The sequence below is a fragment of the Gobius niger genome (genome assembly GCF_951799975.1).
Source record: "Gobius niger genome assembly, chromosome: 1".
NCBI classification, from domain to species: Eukaryota; Metazoa; Chordata; class Actinopteri; order Gobiiformes; family Gobiidae; genus Gobius; species Gobius niger.
Window position 1 is genome coordinate 47342811 of NC_136852.1, and position 19830 is coordinate 47362640.

The window sequence follows — 19830 nt, forward strand, 5'->3', positions numbered from 1 at the left end:
TTAATAAAACATCCAAGTACTATCATGAAAAACAAACTATCCAGAAAGTCCCCACAATTGTTGAAATATTAATTTTGGGCAGTATCGCCCTGCTCTAGTTTGGACCAGCACTAATATACATTACACACGCTCCCTCAGTCATTGTTTGTATGAAGAAAAGCTGCTATCTCAACTCCAAACATGTTCTCAAATCTCGAATTATTGTCATTTAACAACACAATGTGAGTGTGTAAGCAGCAGGGGGCGCTAGAGCGCCATTGGACTGTAGTGCAGCCACGATGAAGTTGATTTGGTCGCCAAGCAACACAAATATGTCAGTTCAGGATGGAGACAGAAGAAATAAGTTGCTAAACTTTAAATAAGCCCACATTAAGGTACGGTAAGACTGCATTGAATTAAAATCATAAGTTGTGGATGGATTGACAATTTAAATTCACTTGTCTCTGGTGGTTGGTGTAGGATCTGACTATCGGAACATAGTCTTCAAAGCCACGCTGTGTTTTAAAGGATGTCTGGCGCCGTGGTCCTGGATGAGGTGCACTGTCTGTGGCCCTCGTGCAGTCACTCCTGCTGCTGGCAGTCCGAGCAGCGCATCCGAGAGGGACACCCCAAAACACTGAAGACAGGCCCCAATAACAAGCCCCTCAAGCAGTCATGCACAGGTAAACACGCCTGTACCCCAGAAAGGTGACCATCTGCTGTATTTGGCTCAATAAGGGGTCTAAAAACATACTTTCAAAAAGTTTTTTTCAAAACTAATTGCGTGCATATTTTTTAGTCGATAGTTATGTGAAAAGTTAGGTTTGTTAAATAACATTTAAAAGTATCTAAATGTAGTTTTTTTGTATTTGTAGCTTCTCTATATAAAAAGTGTCAGGTGTCGCAGTTTTTTCTACAATTTAAATAGTTTCAAAAAATGTGTTCAAAGTAAAATCTTTGCCAAGTATATCTTAGACAGCCTTTCTCCTCTGAACAATTCATCTATAATTTGTAACTGACTGATGCTTTAATCAGCAATAAAACCAGAGGACCACAGACGGAGTGCTCGTGTCAGCCCCAAACAGCATCGGATGTTTTAAACTGATATCTGATATTTCTTTCTCACATTGACTCTGATGACTTATACCATCAGTGCGTCCCTACAATTTTTAGATGGTAATTTTACATATTTTGCAGTTGCACCACTTGACTGTCTGGTTGCACCACCTGACAATAGCAACTAATTTCAAATTAATTTGGCTTTTGTGTGGACTCTTACATTAGCATTAACATTTGTAAGCATGGGCAACATTTAGTTTTAAAACTAATTAAATACTTTTATAATAAAATATTTTTTTCCAATATTTACATTGGTTGTACGACCTGACATCGAAAGTGTGACATTTTATCTTTGAGTTGGAAAAAAGCGTTTTTTTTTTTTTCTCAATTCTTGAAATACATTTTCAAACCTTTTCAGTCAGCCGTAAAGATTATTAGTAATTATTTAAAAACAACAGCCCTGTTCTCACGGTTGTGCTATCCTGATATTTTAAGCTTTAACAAGAATGTTCCACTTGATTTTGCTGAGAGTTACTGAAGAAAGAAGTATATTCTTTATTTGAAATATTTTGAGCTGCCTCATTAAAATATCTGTAATGATATTTGGTAAAATGTTTATCAAAATAACAAAATTAAATGTTTATCAGAGTGAGTTAGGGAAAACTTAAATACGTTTACTTTATTGAGTTCCAGTCCAAGTTTTTTGTATTACGTAGATTATTTTTGGCGCTGGTCATTGTACTTCTAAATCTGTTATTACTGAGATTCCAGCACATGGAGTGATTGTGTACCTGCCCAGACACTCTTCATCAGGGCCACCTTGAGTCTGGGTGATGCATGTTTGGAAAGGGCTGAAGTTACCGTTTTAAACAACAATCTTTTCTCTCAGAATGCAGATTTCCGGTCTTTACTTTAGTCGATGCGACAAACTGGATTGAAGAGGGCTTCATCAGCTGGATGGCTTTATCCAGGGAAACATTATCACAGTAGGTGGATTTAATGTCAAGATGTACAGTGATACTATATTGCACAATGTCAAATAGTATAGATTACATCACATTACATTACAGGTTACTGAAATGATGCCTTATTAGCTGTGTTTCTAAGTTGCTTTTACTTTAGTCATTCCTTATTGTGAACAGAAGATGGCAGCATTTACACAGAAAGCGACTAGAAACTGGTGCGTGAACTTGTCCAACCAAATGATTCCAAGTTACCCCCAAGTTCTGATAGTTTCAGGTTTTACTGTAACTCTGAGCGAATAGCCATATTTAGCAAATTCTCTTTCTCTCATTTCAGGAAACCTCTTCCCAACACTGAACAAAGGCCAGCACAAATGAACCAGAACAAAAAGACAGCAAAGGTCAGTTGTTGCTTTATGAATGGTACTTTTATTGAATTGACTCTTTGCATAACTTCAAATCATAAAAACGCCGCCCAAGAAGTGACTTCCTGTTTCAATCCAGCACGCCAAAATAAAAGCACCATCTTATTCATTAGTTCAGCAGTTCACTAGTTCAACTCTGCCTAACTATTAACAGTGTGTATTGAATTATATTCTTGTAATGTTGCAAGCACCTGCTGAACTAATCAATGAGACGAGCTATGTGCTTTTATTTTGGCATACTCAATTGAAACAGGAAGTCACTTCTTGGGTGGCATATTTATGATTTGAGGTTATGCACAGAGACAATTCTCAAAGCACTTGACTCTTCCATGGAATTGAACCAGGTACCTGGGATTAAAAACATGACCTCATAAATTTGATTACAAAAAATGCACTTATTATGAATGAATTACCCCCTACTATTGATCATACTCTTACTTTTTAACAGCTCATTGTACTTAAATTGCCCCACAGAGGATAAATAATGTTATTTGAATTGAGAGAAATTTCATTTAATGCTGGGGATTTGTTGAAGCTGAGTAAATATACAGTCAGTGTTCAGCCTGGTTCATCAGTCGTGTGCTTAATATGGGCTGTGTACAGGCTGCAGTGGATGCAGTGGCCCAGGAAAACCTGTCCATTCAGGTGTTTCCTTCTGAAGACTGGATGCCCCCTCGCTCACCTGTAGAGACACACTCCCCAACGCCCAGCTCAAGCCCACGCAGCAGCTCGGCTCAAGCAGCAACAGGTGGAGGTCCTCGCTTAACAGAAACTGATTTCTGCCTTTTACTCTATCCAGGAAGCTCCAAAAGTGTCCAAATAAAGCGCTATACAGTAGGAGCATTAAAGCGCACATGACATGTTTTCTTGATTCTCTAATTAGACACGTTACATTAAATTGATCGAATAATGTGTGTGGTATATGGCAATTTTATGGATAAAAGTTAAATAAGAAGGGAATTTGGAAAAGGGAAGATTACATGGATACAACTGGGACTTGCTCATGGCCCTTTTGTACAGTATGATTGCAATTACATAATGTTTTCAATCAGGAAATTAAATGATAAACATCACAAAAAATGTAAAACCAGGGAAAACTAGGATTTTTGTGAAATGGTCTAACCTGTCGTAAAAGCCCATAAACTACAAGTAATGTCTCTTTTCGTTTTCTACAAAAGATCATGAGGACCCAATATTAAAACGCAGAGCTTTCAAGAAGACTGATACCAGACTTTCGAGACAGATTTTCCAAAGTCCCAGACGACTGGTAAGTTACCTTTCCCCCCAAAGCTTTATTCTCAAGAGATGTTCCACAGTTCAGTGAAACATATTACCCTTCACAGGATCAAAATAACGCAGAGCTATTCATCAGAGGCATCACTCCACCTCAAAACTCCAAACAGAGCTCCCTGGCATCGAGCACTGTGGAATTAAACTCAGTGAGGCTTTGATCGGTCTTCTGCATAACATTTAAAGCACATGTTAGCAAATAAGGTAAAGGTGACGCGCTGATTTGTCATCATACTGTTGTACGTTGAAATTTGTCCTCTGCCTTTGACCCATGTTTTGATACTGCTGGAGCCCATGAGGAGCAGTGGGCTGCTGCATACAGTGCGCAGAGGTCCATCTCCAAATGTTGAGCTGGGCAAATGGTCAGAATCGCCTGGCTGGAGGATTGACCTAGTAAGCATGTGTAAACCCTTGGGGAGAACAGGCACTTTTTTCTATGGATGAACAGATAGATAGAATAAAGGCTAATGGCGTTGCTGTGGATGGTGTTCCTGAATTACTCACATAGGCTTTAGCATAAGTAACACATTTTAGTATCTAATTAGTATCTTGTTGCCTAGTAGCCTATATAAAAGCAGTTGGACCCATGGCTTGGCAGAAACACATATAAACATATAGGAGCTGTCAAGTGGGATAATGGATGAGTTTTGCTGTTGATGTGTCTGTTGCTGTGGTCAACGGTGATGTAGTTTTCTACCTGCTGATCTCAGACGTTGTTTTAGTTACGCATTGGTTTTTACAGGCCGCGGGGCCAGATGATGTTGTAATGAGGCTAACTGAAATAAGCAAGTAAGTGTAAGAAGTTCTCGTGGTGATACTAAATTGAAATGATATGAGGTTGATAAAACACGTTCATTTGCCATCAAGTTACAAATATTAACCTGAAGAAGTCAAAGTGAGGGATTTGAAATACTAGACAATTTATGTTATTTATCAAACCCTCAGTGCAAAAACTACACGGAGAAAGATCTAACATCTGAAAATACTATATGTGCATAAGTGAGGTGGGATGGCCTGGAGTGAATGCTGGTTGAAGGAGGGAGGAGCTTCAACCTGAAACTGTCCTTGTGTCAGTTGGACCTGGCCCAGAAGGCAGTGATTGGTGTGTGGGGGTCCCCAGAGACTTGGAGAACATGCAAAATTCACAGAGGCAGGCTCCAGCCCAGGAATTGAACCCATGATTCAGCAGCATTAATTTTTAAAATGTTTGTTGTCCTGTCTTTTCATTTTTATTTAGCCTTTATCAGTTGACTTAAGTATGTAGAGATTTTACTTTTAGTTGTAGCCATATTTAACTATGTTCGATATAGTTGTATCTAATTTTAGTCCGCAAAAATATTAATTAGACTAAAATGATCTGAGTAAAGGAGTCCATCCTAGATGAAAGTCTCTGAATCAACGTCTGTACTCTGTAGTTGAAGTGTAGGACAATTCAGCTCACAGGTGGGCTAGAAAAGACCACTGGAAGGGGTCTCTCTCCTCTTTATTCAAAAGCTACCCTCCATCTGTAGATCAGGGGTCCCCCCAACTAAATCAGCTCGAGATCAACTACTTTCGATATATGTCCGGACATATGCAGTCATTGCTCTTGAAAATGTTAAAACATGAACGCAGGTTGTCTATTTACAAAGCAGAACAGATTCATGAATCAAAAATGTTGCCATCTTATTTCAATGTTATTTCAATTGTTTAGATAATTTTTAATTCAGCCTTAGAAATTAAGTATATTGAGAGGATGAAAAGACTTTGGGGTCCAGACTAAAACCTCTGGAGGTCCGGATCTGGACCCAGGTCTGCCAGTTGGGGACCCCTGCTGTAGGCAAACAATCTTTGTTGTTATCAGTCTCAACGACCCACATTGGTCCCTACAACAGTTTGAAGGCCTGGAAGAAGTAAAGAACTGGACAGACTACAGAGCCCATAAGTAAAGGGGTTTCTTTACCTTATGTAGCTGGCGTTTCGGAAAAACTTCAGAGAATCTTTAGACAACATTAGAATCTCAGTGTACTTCAAACCAGTGAACACACATTAGTGCATCCGAAAGTCAAAACTTCTGGCCACAAACAGAGCAGTGTGGTTTATTCTATTCGGCGCAAAGAAGAGTGCAAATAGCATTATATTGGAGAAACAAAACAACAGCTACAGAAAAGACTTTACCAGCACTGCAGAGAAAGGTCTAGCGACTGATGCCAGTGAGGCTCAAATAGTTTAGTTAAAGAAAAAAGATGGTTTGAAAGAGGGGTCAAAGAAGCAATTTTTGTAAAGAAACAAAACCCTTTACAGGACAGAAATAGAGGACTAAGATTTAATCTGGCCCATGTGTACTGCAGCCTCCTTCGCCTCAGGCCTGGAGGGCTCTGTCATGCTAATGAGGCTGAGATGCAGAGCAGATCAGTAGACAGGTAACGAGAAGTGATGCGCTCGGTGTAGGGCCGTTGATATAGAAACATAGGTGAGAATACGGTTGTTGAGACTGATGACAAAAAAATTCAGTAAACACTGGTTTTACGGTAGTTTAGTTTCAGTTGATTAGTATTTGTTTTGACCTGGCTAATTGCTGGTAAGACACTTAATTGAACAACCGTGTTCACAGAAATGCATTAATCTTTTCCTGACACTCAAAGTCACTTAGTTCCACCTCTTTTTGGTACAAATTGAACACACACACAACATTGACCTGAGTTAGCATTAATTTAGCATGTGGTCACTTGTAAAAATGATTTGGTATTTTAGGGTAAAATCGCTATCACTTTATTTTCGTGCTTCCCCTTGATTACCCTCACACACCTACCGGAGCTGGTTCGTTCTCACATAGGCCTGCAATATAAATGCTGTATCATTAAGTGACTCCCATGCTTTTCAGTCTTGCCTTCTTTTCCATGCAGTGTCGAGTTCAGGCACAGTGGCTCGAATGTGTAAGCGTCCCAGTTCCCGTCGGAGAGCCCTGGAACGTTTTCTGTTTACGACCCGACTGCGATAACATTTTCCCCTCTGAATCACAGGCATCGCTCTGTAGCGGTGCCACCTTCCTCCGGCCCGCAAACAGGACGCCCTCTGTCAGCGCAGCCCCCACACTAAAGTCCCTTTGAAATACCAGTTTGTTTATCCTACGCTGCTAAATATGCGGCGCACAGTTTACCGAGCCACAGGTCTGACTGCATCTATGTGCGCTCCTCTCGCCCCTCTGTCATTTCCAGTTTAATCCGACCTCTCCTCCGGTTTTCAGGGTGATGTGTTTGTGTTAGTTTTGCTTTGGTGGAGCTGTTATCAATGTGGGATGCTCCTCTCCCCCACGCCCAAAAGTTCACCCCGGATTTACTTATGCTATGTCCACACATCCTAAATTGGGAATACTATTTTTACCGTTCTAAAAATGTCTCTTCTCTGGGAACACGAATGGCTTTGTCCAGAGTGTTTTTAATAGGTTTGTTGTTGCAATTTTGGGGAATGAAGTGTGCTTACAAATGGCTGTCACGCCCAGTATCCCCACATCTGTTATAGCTACTGTAAGTCATAACCCATTGTGATATTGTTTAAGTCTGTTCTTTATGCAGTGAATCTCAGGTACTGTTTTTACTTTACATTTTCAAAACAAAACATACAATCTGTACCTGGATTTTGTAGATCTTGGATTGGATTGACCCTCAATTAAAATTTGATAAACATCCCAAACCAGGCCGCCTTCCTGTACAGTTTTCACACATGTTATAGTGCAGGACAGCATGTGCCCATCAGCCATTAAGCGAATTGGATCATTATGCATGTCAAGCAATAAAAATTATGGACAAAAAAACATCACTGTAATATTCTTGAGAAGTTATAAACTGCTTAGCTTTGAAAGCTTTAGCAATTTATGCTTTTTCAAAATAATATTAAAATGTCTCAATAATCTAGCACCTGAGCTGCTCAATACATTCATCCAGAGACTATTTATTTATTTATTTATTTTATTTTATTTTATTTGACCTTTATGTAACCAGGATAGTCCCACTGAGATTAAGAATCTTATTTATAGGGTAGTCCTGGCCCTAGAGGGACGAAATTGCTCATTCTCTCGTCCTCGGTATGGAGCAGGGGGTAAGCAGTAAAGGGTTGGAAGCACAGGGAGGGCAGGGAAGGGAGGGAGTTCAGCTTCCTGATAGCCTGGTGTATGAAACTGTTCTTCAGTCGACTGGACTGGTCCGTGGATTTCGCAATCTCCTCCCTGAAGAGACTGCGTGATGGGTGTGTAGGGTCCCCTTTGTGGGTGAGAGGGGTGGAGTACATGTCCTTAATGGAGGATCTTCTCTGCTGCTCCCACGTTGCACTGGAGGCTCCTTTGGCAGGAGGCAGTGCTGGCGCCGTGCCACACAGTGATGCAGCTGATCAGGACGCTGATTACTTTTCTTGACCAGTGATGTAGTGTGCATGGTCCAGGAGAGGTTCTCTGTGAGCTGCACACACAGGAACTTAGTGCTGGACACCCTCCCCACATTTAGAGAGAGATTGTTCTGAGATTGTGTGCACCACATGGCCAGACTGCTCACCTCACTCCTGTAGTTTGACTCGTCTTTGTTGCTGATGAAACCCACCACTGTCGTCTGCAAACTTGATGAAGAGTTTTGACTGCACTACTTTGGAGTGCAGTCATGGGTCAGCAGAGTGAACAGGAGGGGGCTCAGCACACAGCCTTGGCGAGCCCCCGTGTTCAGCATGATGGTTCTGGAGAACTTGCCACCCACGCGTACAGCCTGTGGTCTCCCTGTCAGAAAGTCCTGCAGCCAGTTGCACAGTGATGTGTTGATCCCCAGGTGGAGCAGTTTGTGTATTAGCTGCTGTGGGATTATAGTGTTGAATGCTAAGCTAAAGTTAACGTAGGAGTTAGGGCTGCAACTAACGATTATTTTGGTAATCGATTAATCAACCGATTATTTTTACGATTAATCGATTAATCGCTTGGCTGTGAAAGGTGCATGGAAATTGTATTTTTTTCAATTTTTTTATCACATAAAGCTAAAGTGGCACGGCTTGAGGACACGCGGATGGAGTAAACTTAAAGTAAACGTTTGTGGGAGGCTCTTTATGCTAATTCTGCTTTGATTGGACGAGACAAAGACAGATATTTATGAAATTTACGATGTACAAAACACTGCAGACCCTAACTTTAAAAAACAAAGTAGGTTTTCATCCAAAATACATAATTGTCATGTCTTTTTTGCTCTATTTTAGTCTGTGTTTACTAGAAAACGATTAATCGATTACTGGAATAGTTGACAACTATTTTAGTAATCGATTAGTTGTCGATTAATCGATTAGTTGTTTCAGCCCTAGTAGGAGTCCTTTGTTTCAAGGTAAGTGAGGGCTGTATGAAGCGCATGGGAGATGGCATAATCAATTGAGCGATTGGACCGATAAGCAAACTGGTATGGGTCCAGGGTGGGTGGGAAAACCGACTTGATGTGGTCCATGATGAGCCGCTCAAAGCACTTCATTAGAGAATTAGAATGAGTGCTACTGGGCAGTAGTCGTTAAAGCAGGAGGGTGGTGACTTCTTTTGATGTAATAAGATGTGTAGTTCTAGACAACTCTAGTGCAGGGTTTCTCCATGCCCCTATTTCAGATCTTTGGTCCAAAGGGTCTTGCAGGAGGAAACCGGCCTATATTCCATGATATAGGCTCATATTGATGGTTAAACTCACCAGGCAGTCACTCATGGATGGAGAAAAGTAGATGCTGTGTGTTTGAGAATAGATGCATTAATCATCACTCTGTATAATGCTGCAATAGTGACTCTACACCAGGTGGATACAGCAATGGAATGAGTCTATCCCTTTCCAAAAGGCCTTTTTGGTACTGGCCATTTACCTAACACACTGCCCTCTGCAAACCTGGCAGTCTTGTACTGCAATGATGATTTTTAAGACACTGTTCAACTCTCTGCTGTGATAAATGTTTAAAGTGTATTAAATCAGGTTTTTATGCAACAGTACTGTATCGTTTACTTTTATTTGATAGTTTGGAATCATAGGAGCAGTGCCATAGTCTTTTGTAATTGATCCTTGTTTCTTTAACCATCAGGGCCTATTGCAGATGCCTGTAGCCAGTCAGGGGTATCCGAACGCACCAGGGAGCATGACATAATCCCCTCGCACTTCTCTATGAAATCCTATACCTGAACAGTTTGTTATAAGGGGGTGAACTGGATAGGCTGGTGTGCGTGCTGTGGGATGAATGATGAGCAAAGTGTACCGTAGCACCATAGGCACACACTTGTATGAGGAATGCAGGGCAGACGTAACCAGGAGAGGGGGGCTATCAGGACTCGCACTCTGGCTTTCACTCATTGGTTATTTAACGGCATGCGCGCAAGGTTCAGCTGTGGTAAAAAGCAAAACAAAAAACACCCACCAGCAGGCCGCCATAGACCATCAGAGTTTGTCCAGTGATTGGGTTCTGCTGCACATGATGGTTCCTGGCAAGAAGTTCACAAATCCACTGCCTTCCTCTCAAGACTGTACAGATTGTCGTCTCATTGGTTATAATTGTAGACATTGCTAACCCTTGATTATAGAGAAGAAACTCTTTGGAGTCAGGCTTTTAAGCAGTGCAAACAAGGTCCAAAGCTACATAGGAATGCTGTTTAACAAGTGTCTGTTGGAGTCACCCCCTGCCACCATGAGGACCAAAGAGAAACGTTTTCCTCGCCCACTGATTTAATACCTAGTCTGGCCTTTCAGTGTTGGCCTATGAGTTTGTGATTTTTCCTTTAAATACTCGGGCACATGACACATGCACTCCTCCTCCAGCTGGGGACTCCAGACCAAGATCCAGGGTCAGGTGCGTCTCTGGATGCTGCTCTGCGCTTTCCCTCTGCTACAAGTGGCATTGAAAGGACAGGTCAAATGTAGAGGACTCAGTCTGTGTCAACACTGTCTGGTATGAAAATGTGTAGTGTGAGCCTCATTTATCGTAACTCTGTGAAATCTCTTTGTAAGTGTACGGTAAAGTCCTTGTGAAACTGTATCCAGGCTGTGATTATCGGAAACGCTGGGGGTCAGGACAAAAGAGGAATGTTTTTGAGGTGATGGTCAAGGGGAAACTAACGCACATGTCATTATAATAATTGGGCTTTATCCTCTGAGCTCCGGGATATGGCTGGGATTATTGCTCGATGTGGAGAGATAGGATCAAATTGCAAGGGTTATTATTTGCTTCTTTTGGTTTCATTGTGCAGTTCTTGTTGTGTCTGTCAGTACAATTCATACTTTAAATTATATACGTATCACTCTAGATTTTAGGCATTTGTTTTCTGTCTACATTTAACATTTTCTTTTCTTTAAAGATCTGCTTGTTTGCTTGTTGATGGCTGAAAGTGCTGACTGTTACGACTCGTGTAGAAGTCCACAAGTTTCAAGTCTGTTGTGATAAAAAGATATTTCTATATAAAGCACTGTCAACTCTCACCAACAAGGTCCCAGATTCACTCCACTGGTCAGAAAGGGCCTGTGTGGAGTTTGCATTTTCTCCCAATCTATGTAGGTTATTCCCTGTTTTTTGGTTTGCCCTATCACTAAAACATATAGAATACAGGATAAAAGAGCTTGTGAGTCTGAGTGCAGATGGAACAGATGGAAGTCAAACAATTGCTACATTCCAGCGGGGTGTGTATGAGAGTGTGTTTGCGAGTAGGGGGCGACAGATGCATATTAACCCATAGAAACTAAAAACTGTTTCCAAACTTTTGACCAGTAGTGTATATCTTGATCACTTAATAATATTATTAATAGTATTTAATTCGAGTGCATTTTTGTCAGTTATGAAGGAATGATTCTGTTATGAAATCTGCAGTTTGTTCGATTGGATGCATTCAAGAAGTGCAACTAATTGGGGAACTGGGCAAAATATTTGGCCTGATGCTGAAAGGACTACATTCAGAGAAAAGGAAAAGTAATTATTATGATATAGGTTTCTCGATGGTCGTTTGAGCGATAGCCGCTGACGGACACCTAGCTCCAAAAACAAACAGTGTGAGCGTGATGGATCATTGGGAGACTTCTGACCTCCGCGTGTTTTGGAAGTGTTTGCCTGGCGCACAAACAATGACTGGCAACCGTCCAATCTGGCAACCCCCCAGACACCACCCCTACCAGCACCGCCCCTTCGCCCACCCCCCCTTCCACTCCTCCATCAGAGTCCGACGCAGCCAGTGCACACATCCTGCCTTTGTGGGCCAGGAATCCCAGGAATCCAGACTGCTGCTCCGCGCTCCGACTCTGCCCCGCTGCCGCTGCCCCGACAAGGTGCACACAACCCCCCCCCCCACCACCACCACCACCCACCCTCCACCCAATGTATAAGTGCACATGCAGCACCTGCTTCTGGGAAGAGCGTGCTTTGGTTAAACTTTGACCTTGTGCTTTCAACATGTCATATATAGCTGAATGTAATATGGAAAAGAATCAAAGTGGAACAAAGCCTCTGTTATCAAACTTCTCCTGGTCGTATATATAGTAATTTAGGGCTTGATATACGTAATACCTTATGTTTGGGTGTTGAAATGGCTAATTTAATGAAATCTTTTAGCTATATTGAAAAGATATATCAGGAAAAAAGGCAAATGCATAGACAGTTGGACATCATCAACAGGGTCCAAATTATGTTAGAGACTCCTTGCTTTTATTTGTAATGGGTTCATGCATGTTTAAACATGATCCAGATACGCTCATAGCATTTGCATATGTTCATTGTTTAGGGTCTAATAGTTAATTGGAATGTTTCTGTATGTGCATATTTAAGGACAATCACGTGCATTTCAAATCATGTTTCCGAAAGTAGGGTCGACAGGTTTTCTTAAGTAACAGGGCACTAATGAGACAGGATAAATGATTGTTTCCGAAATGTATTTTCACAGCCTGATCAGCATTTGCGATTTGCTAATTGCAACTATTCAAAAATGTATTTGATTATGAGTCATCTGGGAGAAAACTCATGGTCATGTTTATCAAAACAACATCCTTCATCTCCTTAAGTCGAGGTTTCCCTGCACACTAAACACGTCCCCGGGTCGACAATGGCAGTGCAGTGTTTTCCAACCAATCCTGAGAATCCCAGCTGAAGCCTGTATTTCCTGGACCGCGGCCGAAGAGGAAAGACATGGAGAGAAACAGGACGTCCTGAGTACAGTGCCCCACAACAGAGCGCCACTTCCCCTGTTCAAACACCAGAGTAATGGACGGGATTCCCTTCTCAGCAGCTCCGTGACACCTGCTGTGCAATGAGGGTGATTGTCCCAGTGCTGTTTGTGTAACCGAGAGTAAACCCTCAGAGGAGATCTTTCATTTGTTTATTTAGGATTATAATTATTTATACTATTCAGATGTGAGAGACGCTTTTTTTCTCCTGAAAATTACACAATGTACCGTATTTCAAGACAGCGGTCAAGTACCTCTTGCTATAGAAATACAGACCTGAATGTATGATGTTTCTCTCAGTAAAATCCATCATAGAAAATGTTTTCTACACTGTCTTTTATTTTAGTTGCTGGGCCATGAATCTTTTAGTGTGACAGGTGACAGTGGCTTGAATCCTGCTGTTGTGTCTTTGAGCAAGACGCTTCACTTCTGTGGTAATTGAGGTCAGAGAGACTCACGGTTGTTAGTTGCATATGACTAGTGAATGAATAATGATTTGCTACTATTTTAATTAATTCTTAATTTCAAATAAGTACTACTACTTTAAAATTGTAATGTAATCTATATTAGTAATTACAGTTTTAAAAAATGTTTGTATTACATATTACTATTTCAAAAATGTAACTCAGTTACACTACTTTGAGTTACTTGTTACTTTTGACAAAACTGAGCATCGTAATAATGCTATCGAGCAAAAGTAGAGTCAAAGATGTCCCTTTCCTTTGCTTTCCCACTGTCTCGTGTTTTGTTTTGACAACGTTAGCTACACAACTGCAGATCTTATAACCAGTGTCACACAGTGTTGATTTGGTGATGCATTTTATCTGACTGCACTTGTGACTCAAGTTACTTGAATTGTAATGACTAATATATTCCTGAATTTTGTTAAAATAATATGTTATATTCCTTAGTCATATGTTTTATTTTTGTAACTCATTACTTATGTGATACGTTGCCCTCAACCCTGCCACTTACTACTTTGTAGAGAGGATCAGAGTTCTTGTGTTGATAATGCTCTATGGCTTTAGAGAGACAGAACTTGCAAAAGATGTCAACAACAAAAATAAAATAAAATGATCTGAACCTGAGTTTAAGGTAAAAACTTGGTGTTAAATGTATTAAAAACCTGATACACCTGGAATAACTTCCATACGTTCATAAGTTAATAGTCAGAGTATATTATTATGTAAAATTGGAGATTGATTGTCAAACCACATGATGAAGTTTTGGAGCCTGTTTTTAGGGTGTTTTTGAGCTGAAGTGTTGTTAGTTTGTTCATGAAAGTGCACCGGCGCGTGCAGCTAACCCAAAATGTTAGTCTGGAGGTTAAATACCATTTGTAGGTTATTACTCAACTTTCCTTCTTGAGCGCTGTGCATGTGTTGATGTCATGTGTGGGCAGGGCCTGTGTGCCCATAAGAGGAGGCTGTAGGTAAACCTCTCTGTGAAGTGGAGCTTAGAGCCGCGCTGACACTGACAAACTTTACAAACCAGACCGGTGTGCTTCCTCTCAGAGCACGGGCGCTCCACTCTGGATACTTTCATCCTGCTGCTAAAATCAACAAAAAATAAACATCTCTCCTCACAAGAAAGCAGTGACGGATTTAACTTTGAAAAAGAAAAAGAAACTTTTTTTTGCCTTCATAGCAAAATGCTGCTCTCTCTGACATTGCAGAGGATACTTTCATCTCTGGTTGTCTTGTGCAGCGCAGCAGTTCTGGTAAGTTTATTTACATTCACTTTAACTTCCTGAATTAACTGAACCAAACGCTGCTCCATTCTATTCTGTAGACATAATACTTTTTGAATCCACGATGCTATTTGGGTAACATTTTTAGTTTCACGTATTTTCTATTAGGACTGGCACAATAAGCTTTTGCCACAATGCAGTATGTATCACAATACTGTACATAGGCCGATATGATTCATATTGCAAATAAGTATAGCATTTTCATAAGAAATTGGTAATACAAGCCTCAGTCAGTTTTAACAAGACTGATACTGACTATTGAGGTTTGCAGTGTCTCCCCTTAAAGTCATAAACATTTGATTTGTTTTGTCTCTGTGTCAGTCACCAACAGCAATAACAACCTTTGTGCTATGACATTATGATAATATATCACATGTATTCATTGACAGTATATTTGCATGTATTACAATATGAGGTATCGAAGTGTTGCGATGCAGCAAAGGGGTATCGTGAACTGTACTGTCCCTGTTCTACTGCCTGTACATTGGCGAGAATTCATAATCAGGGTGGGTTATATTTATGTAATTATTTGTAATGACGTGTTTTAGCTTGACATTAGTTCAATTTCACAACACAAACCTTTATTATTATATTATATCCATACAGGTACTTAATTACTATGGAGGACTGCTTTACACTTGTATTTGAACACGTATTTGACTGTAATATCTATATTATAATAGATAGATAGATAGATAGATAGATAGATAGATAGATAGATAGATAGATAGATAGATAGATAGATAGATAGATAGATAGATAGATAGATAGATAGATAGATAGATAGATTATAATTATTGTTGTTGTTTACTAATGCTAATTGTATGTCCATAGGCAAAATTATATAATCCTTTTAATTGCCTTCAATTTAAGTCAATCTCATTATCTCACAACCAATGTGACAAACCCATTTGGGATGTTGCAGCCGTTACTTTAGGCCTGTATCCCTCCTCCCACTCCCATTCAGACGATGTCACACTTTTTCATTAGTTCCCTTCAAACTCTAGTTGAAACAAGAAATGTGCCTTCTTTTTATGAACTATACCCTTTTTTGGCTCCTGACTGATCGATTCAATAATGTCTCTCGACCTTTTTGCTATTCTAGCAAATAATTGTAATTGAAATGTGTTTTTGACCAGTTGCTAAGCGAATCTTTACCTATTGCACTCAGTTAGTTTGATATGTAATGCTTTACTTTCTCATGCCTGTATGTCCAAGACCCACCAAATTGCTCAACTAGTCCCACTTTTTCTTCATTGTGAGCGATGATGTCACAGTTACTAAGGCAACAGAAACTAAATGAGTGTCAATGTTGAGTTATGAAATGTATTGAGGTGCCCTATATACTGTACCAAGCTGTAAACTATCTTTTATCACTGTGACTTTCCTCATGGTCCACCTCCTGCATGTCCACAGGCCGAGAGCGCATGTCCCGCGGAGTGCTCCTGCTCGCCCTCGCCACCCCTCTGTGCGCGGGGCGTCAGCTGGGTGCTGGACCACTGCGGCTGCTGTAAAGTCTGCGCCAAACAGTTCAACGAGGACTGCAGCACCTCCGAGCCCTGCGACCACATCAAGGGGCTGCGCTGCCACCTGGGGGCCGGAGGAGACCCCCACAGAGGCCTCTGCAGAGGTCAGTCTCCTCATCATGCAATTTTTTTTTCATTGATACCATTTGGAGTGCGGTAACAATGGTGACACATGGCGTAGAATTTAAATGGTTTCAGAGTGGCTCAAACTAGTAGGCTATACATAGACTTTTGTTTGACTTGAGTTAACAATGCTTCAGACAGTGCAGGAACTACTAGCCCACGCAATGATTACATTATAATCATTATAATCACTGTGTTTGAGAGTTTTGGTCTATCTAACTTCACTTCCAAGCAAGGGATGTGCAAACTAGCCCCTTTCTAAAACAACTAATTTTTACATTTTCTTATTCATCAAATTGTGTGAAAACAAACATCTAAACCAGGATCAAGAAAATGGAAGTAAATTAGGAAAATTAGGATTAAAACTAAACTTCTGTACATTCTTAAGTGGATATTGTGTCTCCGAATGTTTCAATAACAATCATCTGGCGATAGATTGCGAATTTGAACCAATATATTTAAAGAATAATAAAGTAAGTTTACCTTAATAAATCCTTTCCGTAGTCTCTCTGGGGGTAATACAAGTGTTGATGGGATGATTGGGGGTCTTTCATCTCCCTCTGGTGTCTCTGTCCAGAAAACCCCAATTGCAACTTTCCTGCCTCTGGGTTGGAGGCGCAATACACACTATTGGAATCACAAAGAAGAAGCTAACAGGCTAACGGGCAAAGCTAATTGTGGGCTAGCGCCACTTTAGCAGTGTTTACAGCTAAGTTTGAGTGAAAAAAATGATCTCCATTGTGTAATTGGATGAACAATATCCTTCTCTCCCTTTGTCTTTTCTGTCAGCGTAGTATTAACTCTCACGGACAATTAATGAGTAAAATACTGCTACATTGCTACGACACCTGCAGTGGCGTTTATGGCCTCTAGGGGCATGAGTTACTTAGTACTGCTTTAAAACACGTTCACAGAGGCAACATTTACTGCAGCGTCAGCACTGTTTGTCTCTCCTGATCCTCCCTGACTCTGCTTTTGTTTCTCTCTTTTGCATCGTGCCTTGTGACTGATAGCGGAGGCCCTGGGTTTGCCCTGCGAGTTCGACGGGCGCATGTACCAACACGGGGAGCACTTCCAGCCGAGCTGCCTGCATCAGTGCACCTGCATGAACCGCGTGGTGGGCTGCATGCCCCTGTGCCCGCACCAAGTGCCGCTGCCCAACTGGCGTTGCTTCCGGCCCCAGCTGCTCCGGCCCGAGGGCAGCTGCTGCGACCAGTGGGTCTGTGAGGACGACAACCACATCAGTGAGGAGCCAGACGGGCCGGGGCTAACCACTCTGCCAGACGCACTGCCCCTGCCCAACCACATCAGTCCACTGGGGCACGACCAGGCCCCGCTGAGGCTGCCCGGGGGCAAGACTTACAAAGGTACATCAAATACCAAGTCTACCACAGTGTATGTTTGCTAAGCCTTAATGGGCCACCACAACGTTTTATGTTTGTGTACAAAAGACAGGAAAAGACATCAAAACTGTTCAGGCCAAAGTCAAAGTCGTTTACGAGAAGTCGGTCTGGATCACGTCCCGTTCAAACCTGTTTGTGACCAAAATGTGTCCTACCAGTCAATCCTCACGCTGTTTAACCTGTTCCCTGTCCCCTGAACACTGATGTCCACCCAGGGATAACGGCAATTTCTTTATTTTTACATTTTTAGCTTTGGGGCCAAACAGGTCTCTAAACATGCTAGCTTTCACCTGGACACAAACCAATTCTTACTCTTTTTCTTTACATTGACATTATTTCAAACCTTTTAAACATTAAATATTACCAATTACCCGCAAGAAGCACAATGCCGTATATTTCAGTCAAATGCCCAGATTTGACCATGTGTGTCTGTCCCCTGCAGAGATGCTGTCCTTCCCGGTGTCAGAGGTGGCGGCTGAATCCAGGTGTTTCCCGCAGACGTCCCAGTGGAGCGAGTGCTCTGTGACCTGTGGGATGGGCCTGTCCTCGAGAGTCTCCAACCAAAGCCCTGAGTGCCAGCCGCTGAGAGAGACCCGGCTCTGCCAAATCAGGCCCTGTGACCAGCCCCCCACTGCCGTCAAGGTACGAAGTCCAAGATGCTGAAGATATATGTTTACATTTGTGTTCTACTTTGTTCATCAATAAGAAGGATAAGTCTGGTCCGTGTCAGTTCTGCTTACAAAACTGAACCAATCTTTAGATACTTAAAAGACTGAGATCACATGACTTCATAGACTAATGTAAACTGATAAACAGTCAAGCAAATTATTCGTCCGTAAAAAGTCTGTGCAAAGGAAGGAAATAACTTTGCCAGACCTGACAGTGATAGCGACATGGATGAGTTGTGCAGGTGTGAAAACAGGTGGCCTTTATGCCAGAGGCAGCACAGCTTGAACCAGTGCCTACTTGTGTCTTGTGGCAAAATGATTTATGCACAGTGTCTACTCCTTCTGGCAGAGCAACCAAAATCCTTGCGATTGAAAAAGAAAAAAAAAACACACACACACAATTTTGCACCAAATACCAATCCAAAAGTGCTTTAATGGGATTTACATAGACAGCAGCAAATCAAATTCAGTGCCATTAACGTTGTTTTACTGTATTTTAAATGCCGTATTTTTTTATTTTCCCAGAGAGGGAAGAAGTGCCAGCGAACGAGCCGCCCCCAGGACCCGGTGAGCCTGACGTTCGCCGGTTGCTCCACAGCTGAGCGTTACCGGCCGCGCTCCTGCGGGTCGTGCGTGGACGGGCGCTGCTGTACCCCGTCTCTGTCCCGCACTGTCCGCCTGCGCTTCCAGTGTCCCGACGGAGAGGACTTCTACCAAAACGTCATGTGGATCCTACGCTGCAAGTGCTCACACCCCCGCCCCGGCATCCCCTTACTCAGCATCTACAACGACATCCACAGTTTCACTCACTGAGGAAGGATCTGTCTGGGAAATGCTTTAGTGGAGACGTATCATGCAAAAAAAAAAAAAACAGCCTTTTGAGCTTTTACCCATGTTGCAACGTCAGACAAACAAACCTGGTTCACTTTGCTTGTTTCTTCTGCAGCTGAAGATCTGTATTTCCTGGATTTCATATTCATTGTTGGAACATGATTCTGTTTAAAGCCCATAGTTAGACACCGGACCTGAACAATTAAATGTGTGTTCATGAAGACACTATCGATAGCCTGTTGGCTAAAAGAGAAAGCTTGTTCTCACTGTTCTATCAAGTTTCCTTCTCCCTGCTGCCTTCAGAGGGTGCTCCAGGACAGTTTTACAATTTCATGCGTAAAATGACTATGCAGAGGCATCCAAAATAATGTTTTTAAGCCTCAGTTTTGCATGATACGTCCACTTTAAACCAATGCACCAGGTTTGAGTGAGACAATATGGGGATTTTCGACGTTACTCCATCCAAAAACAACAACAAAATACGTTTGCTTGCACTTTACGTTTACTGCCACAAACTCAGTGAGCCCAGACAAGAGATGTATCCAATTTAAGGGCTTTACCGAGGACTATGATGGCACAAAATGACTCAAACTACTATTATTTATTTGCGACAGCCCTCCATGTTGACAGGAGGCGATGTAGAG

The 19830-nt window shown here is 41.6% G+C and overlaps 1 protein-coding gene across 1 annotated transcript; it reads left to right on the forward strand.

The window, feature by feature from the left end:
* The first annotated feature begins 510 nt into the window (after positions 1-510).
* Positions 511-19376, forward strand: ccn1l2 (cellular communication network factor 1, like 2). The gene is made up of 10 exons (XM_079568142.1): positions 511-662; positions 1928-2024; positions 2338-2401; positions 3029-3173; positions 3604-3692; positions 3769-3864; positions 16052-16265; positions 17298-17651; positions 18130-18329; positions 18881-19376. The coding sequence occupies exons 2-10, from the start codon at positions 1996-1998 to the stop codon at positions 19166-19168; spliced, it is 1479 nt and encodes a 492-aa protein (XP_079424268.1). The 5' UTR covers positions 511-662; positions 1928-1995; the 3' UTR covers positions 19169-19376.
* Positions 19377-19830: the final 454 nt, after the last annotated feature.

Bases quoted from the DNA above. Each gene is read 5' to 3' on its own strand.
- ccn1l2 (XM_079568142.1), top strand. From the start codon at position 1,996: ATGGCTTTATCCAGGGAAACATTATCACA. The intron at 2,025-2,337 runs GTAGGTGGATTT...CTCTCATTTCAG, and splicing joins TCCAGGGAAACATTATCACA to GAAACCTCTTCCCAACACTG. The intron at 3,693-3,768 runs GTAAGTTACCTT...TACCCTTCACAG, and splicing joins TCCAAAGTCCCAGACGACTG to GATCAAAATAACGCAGAGCT.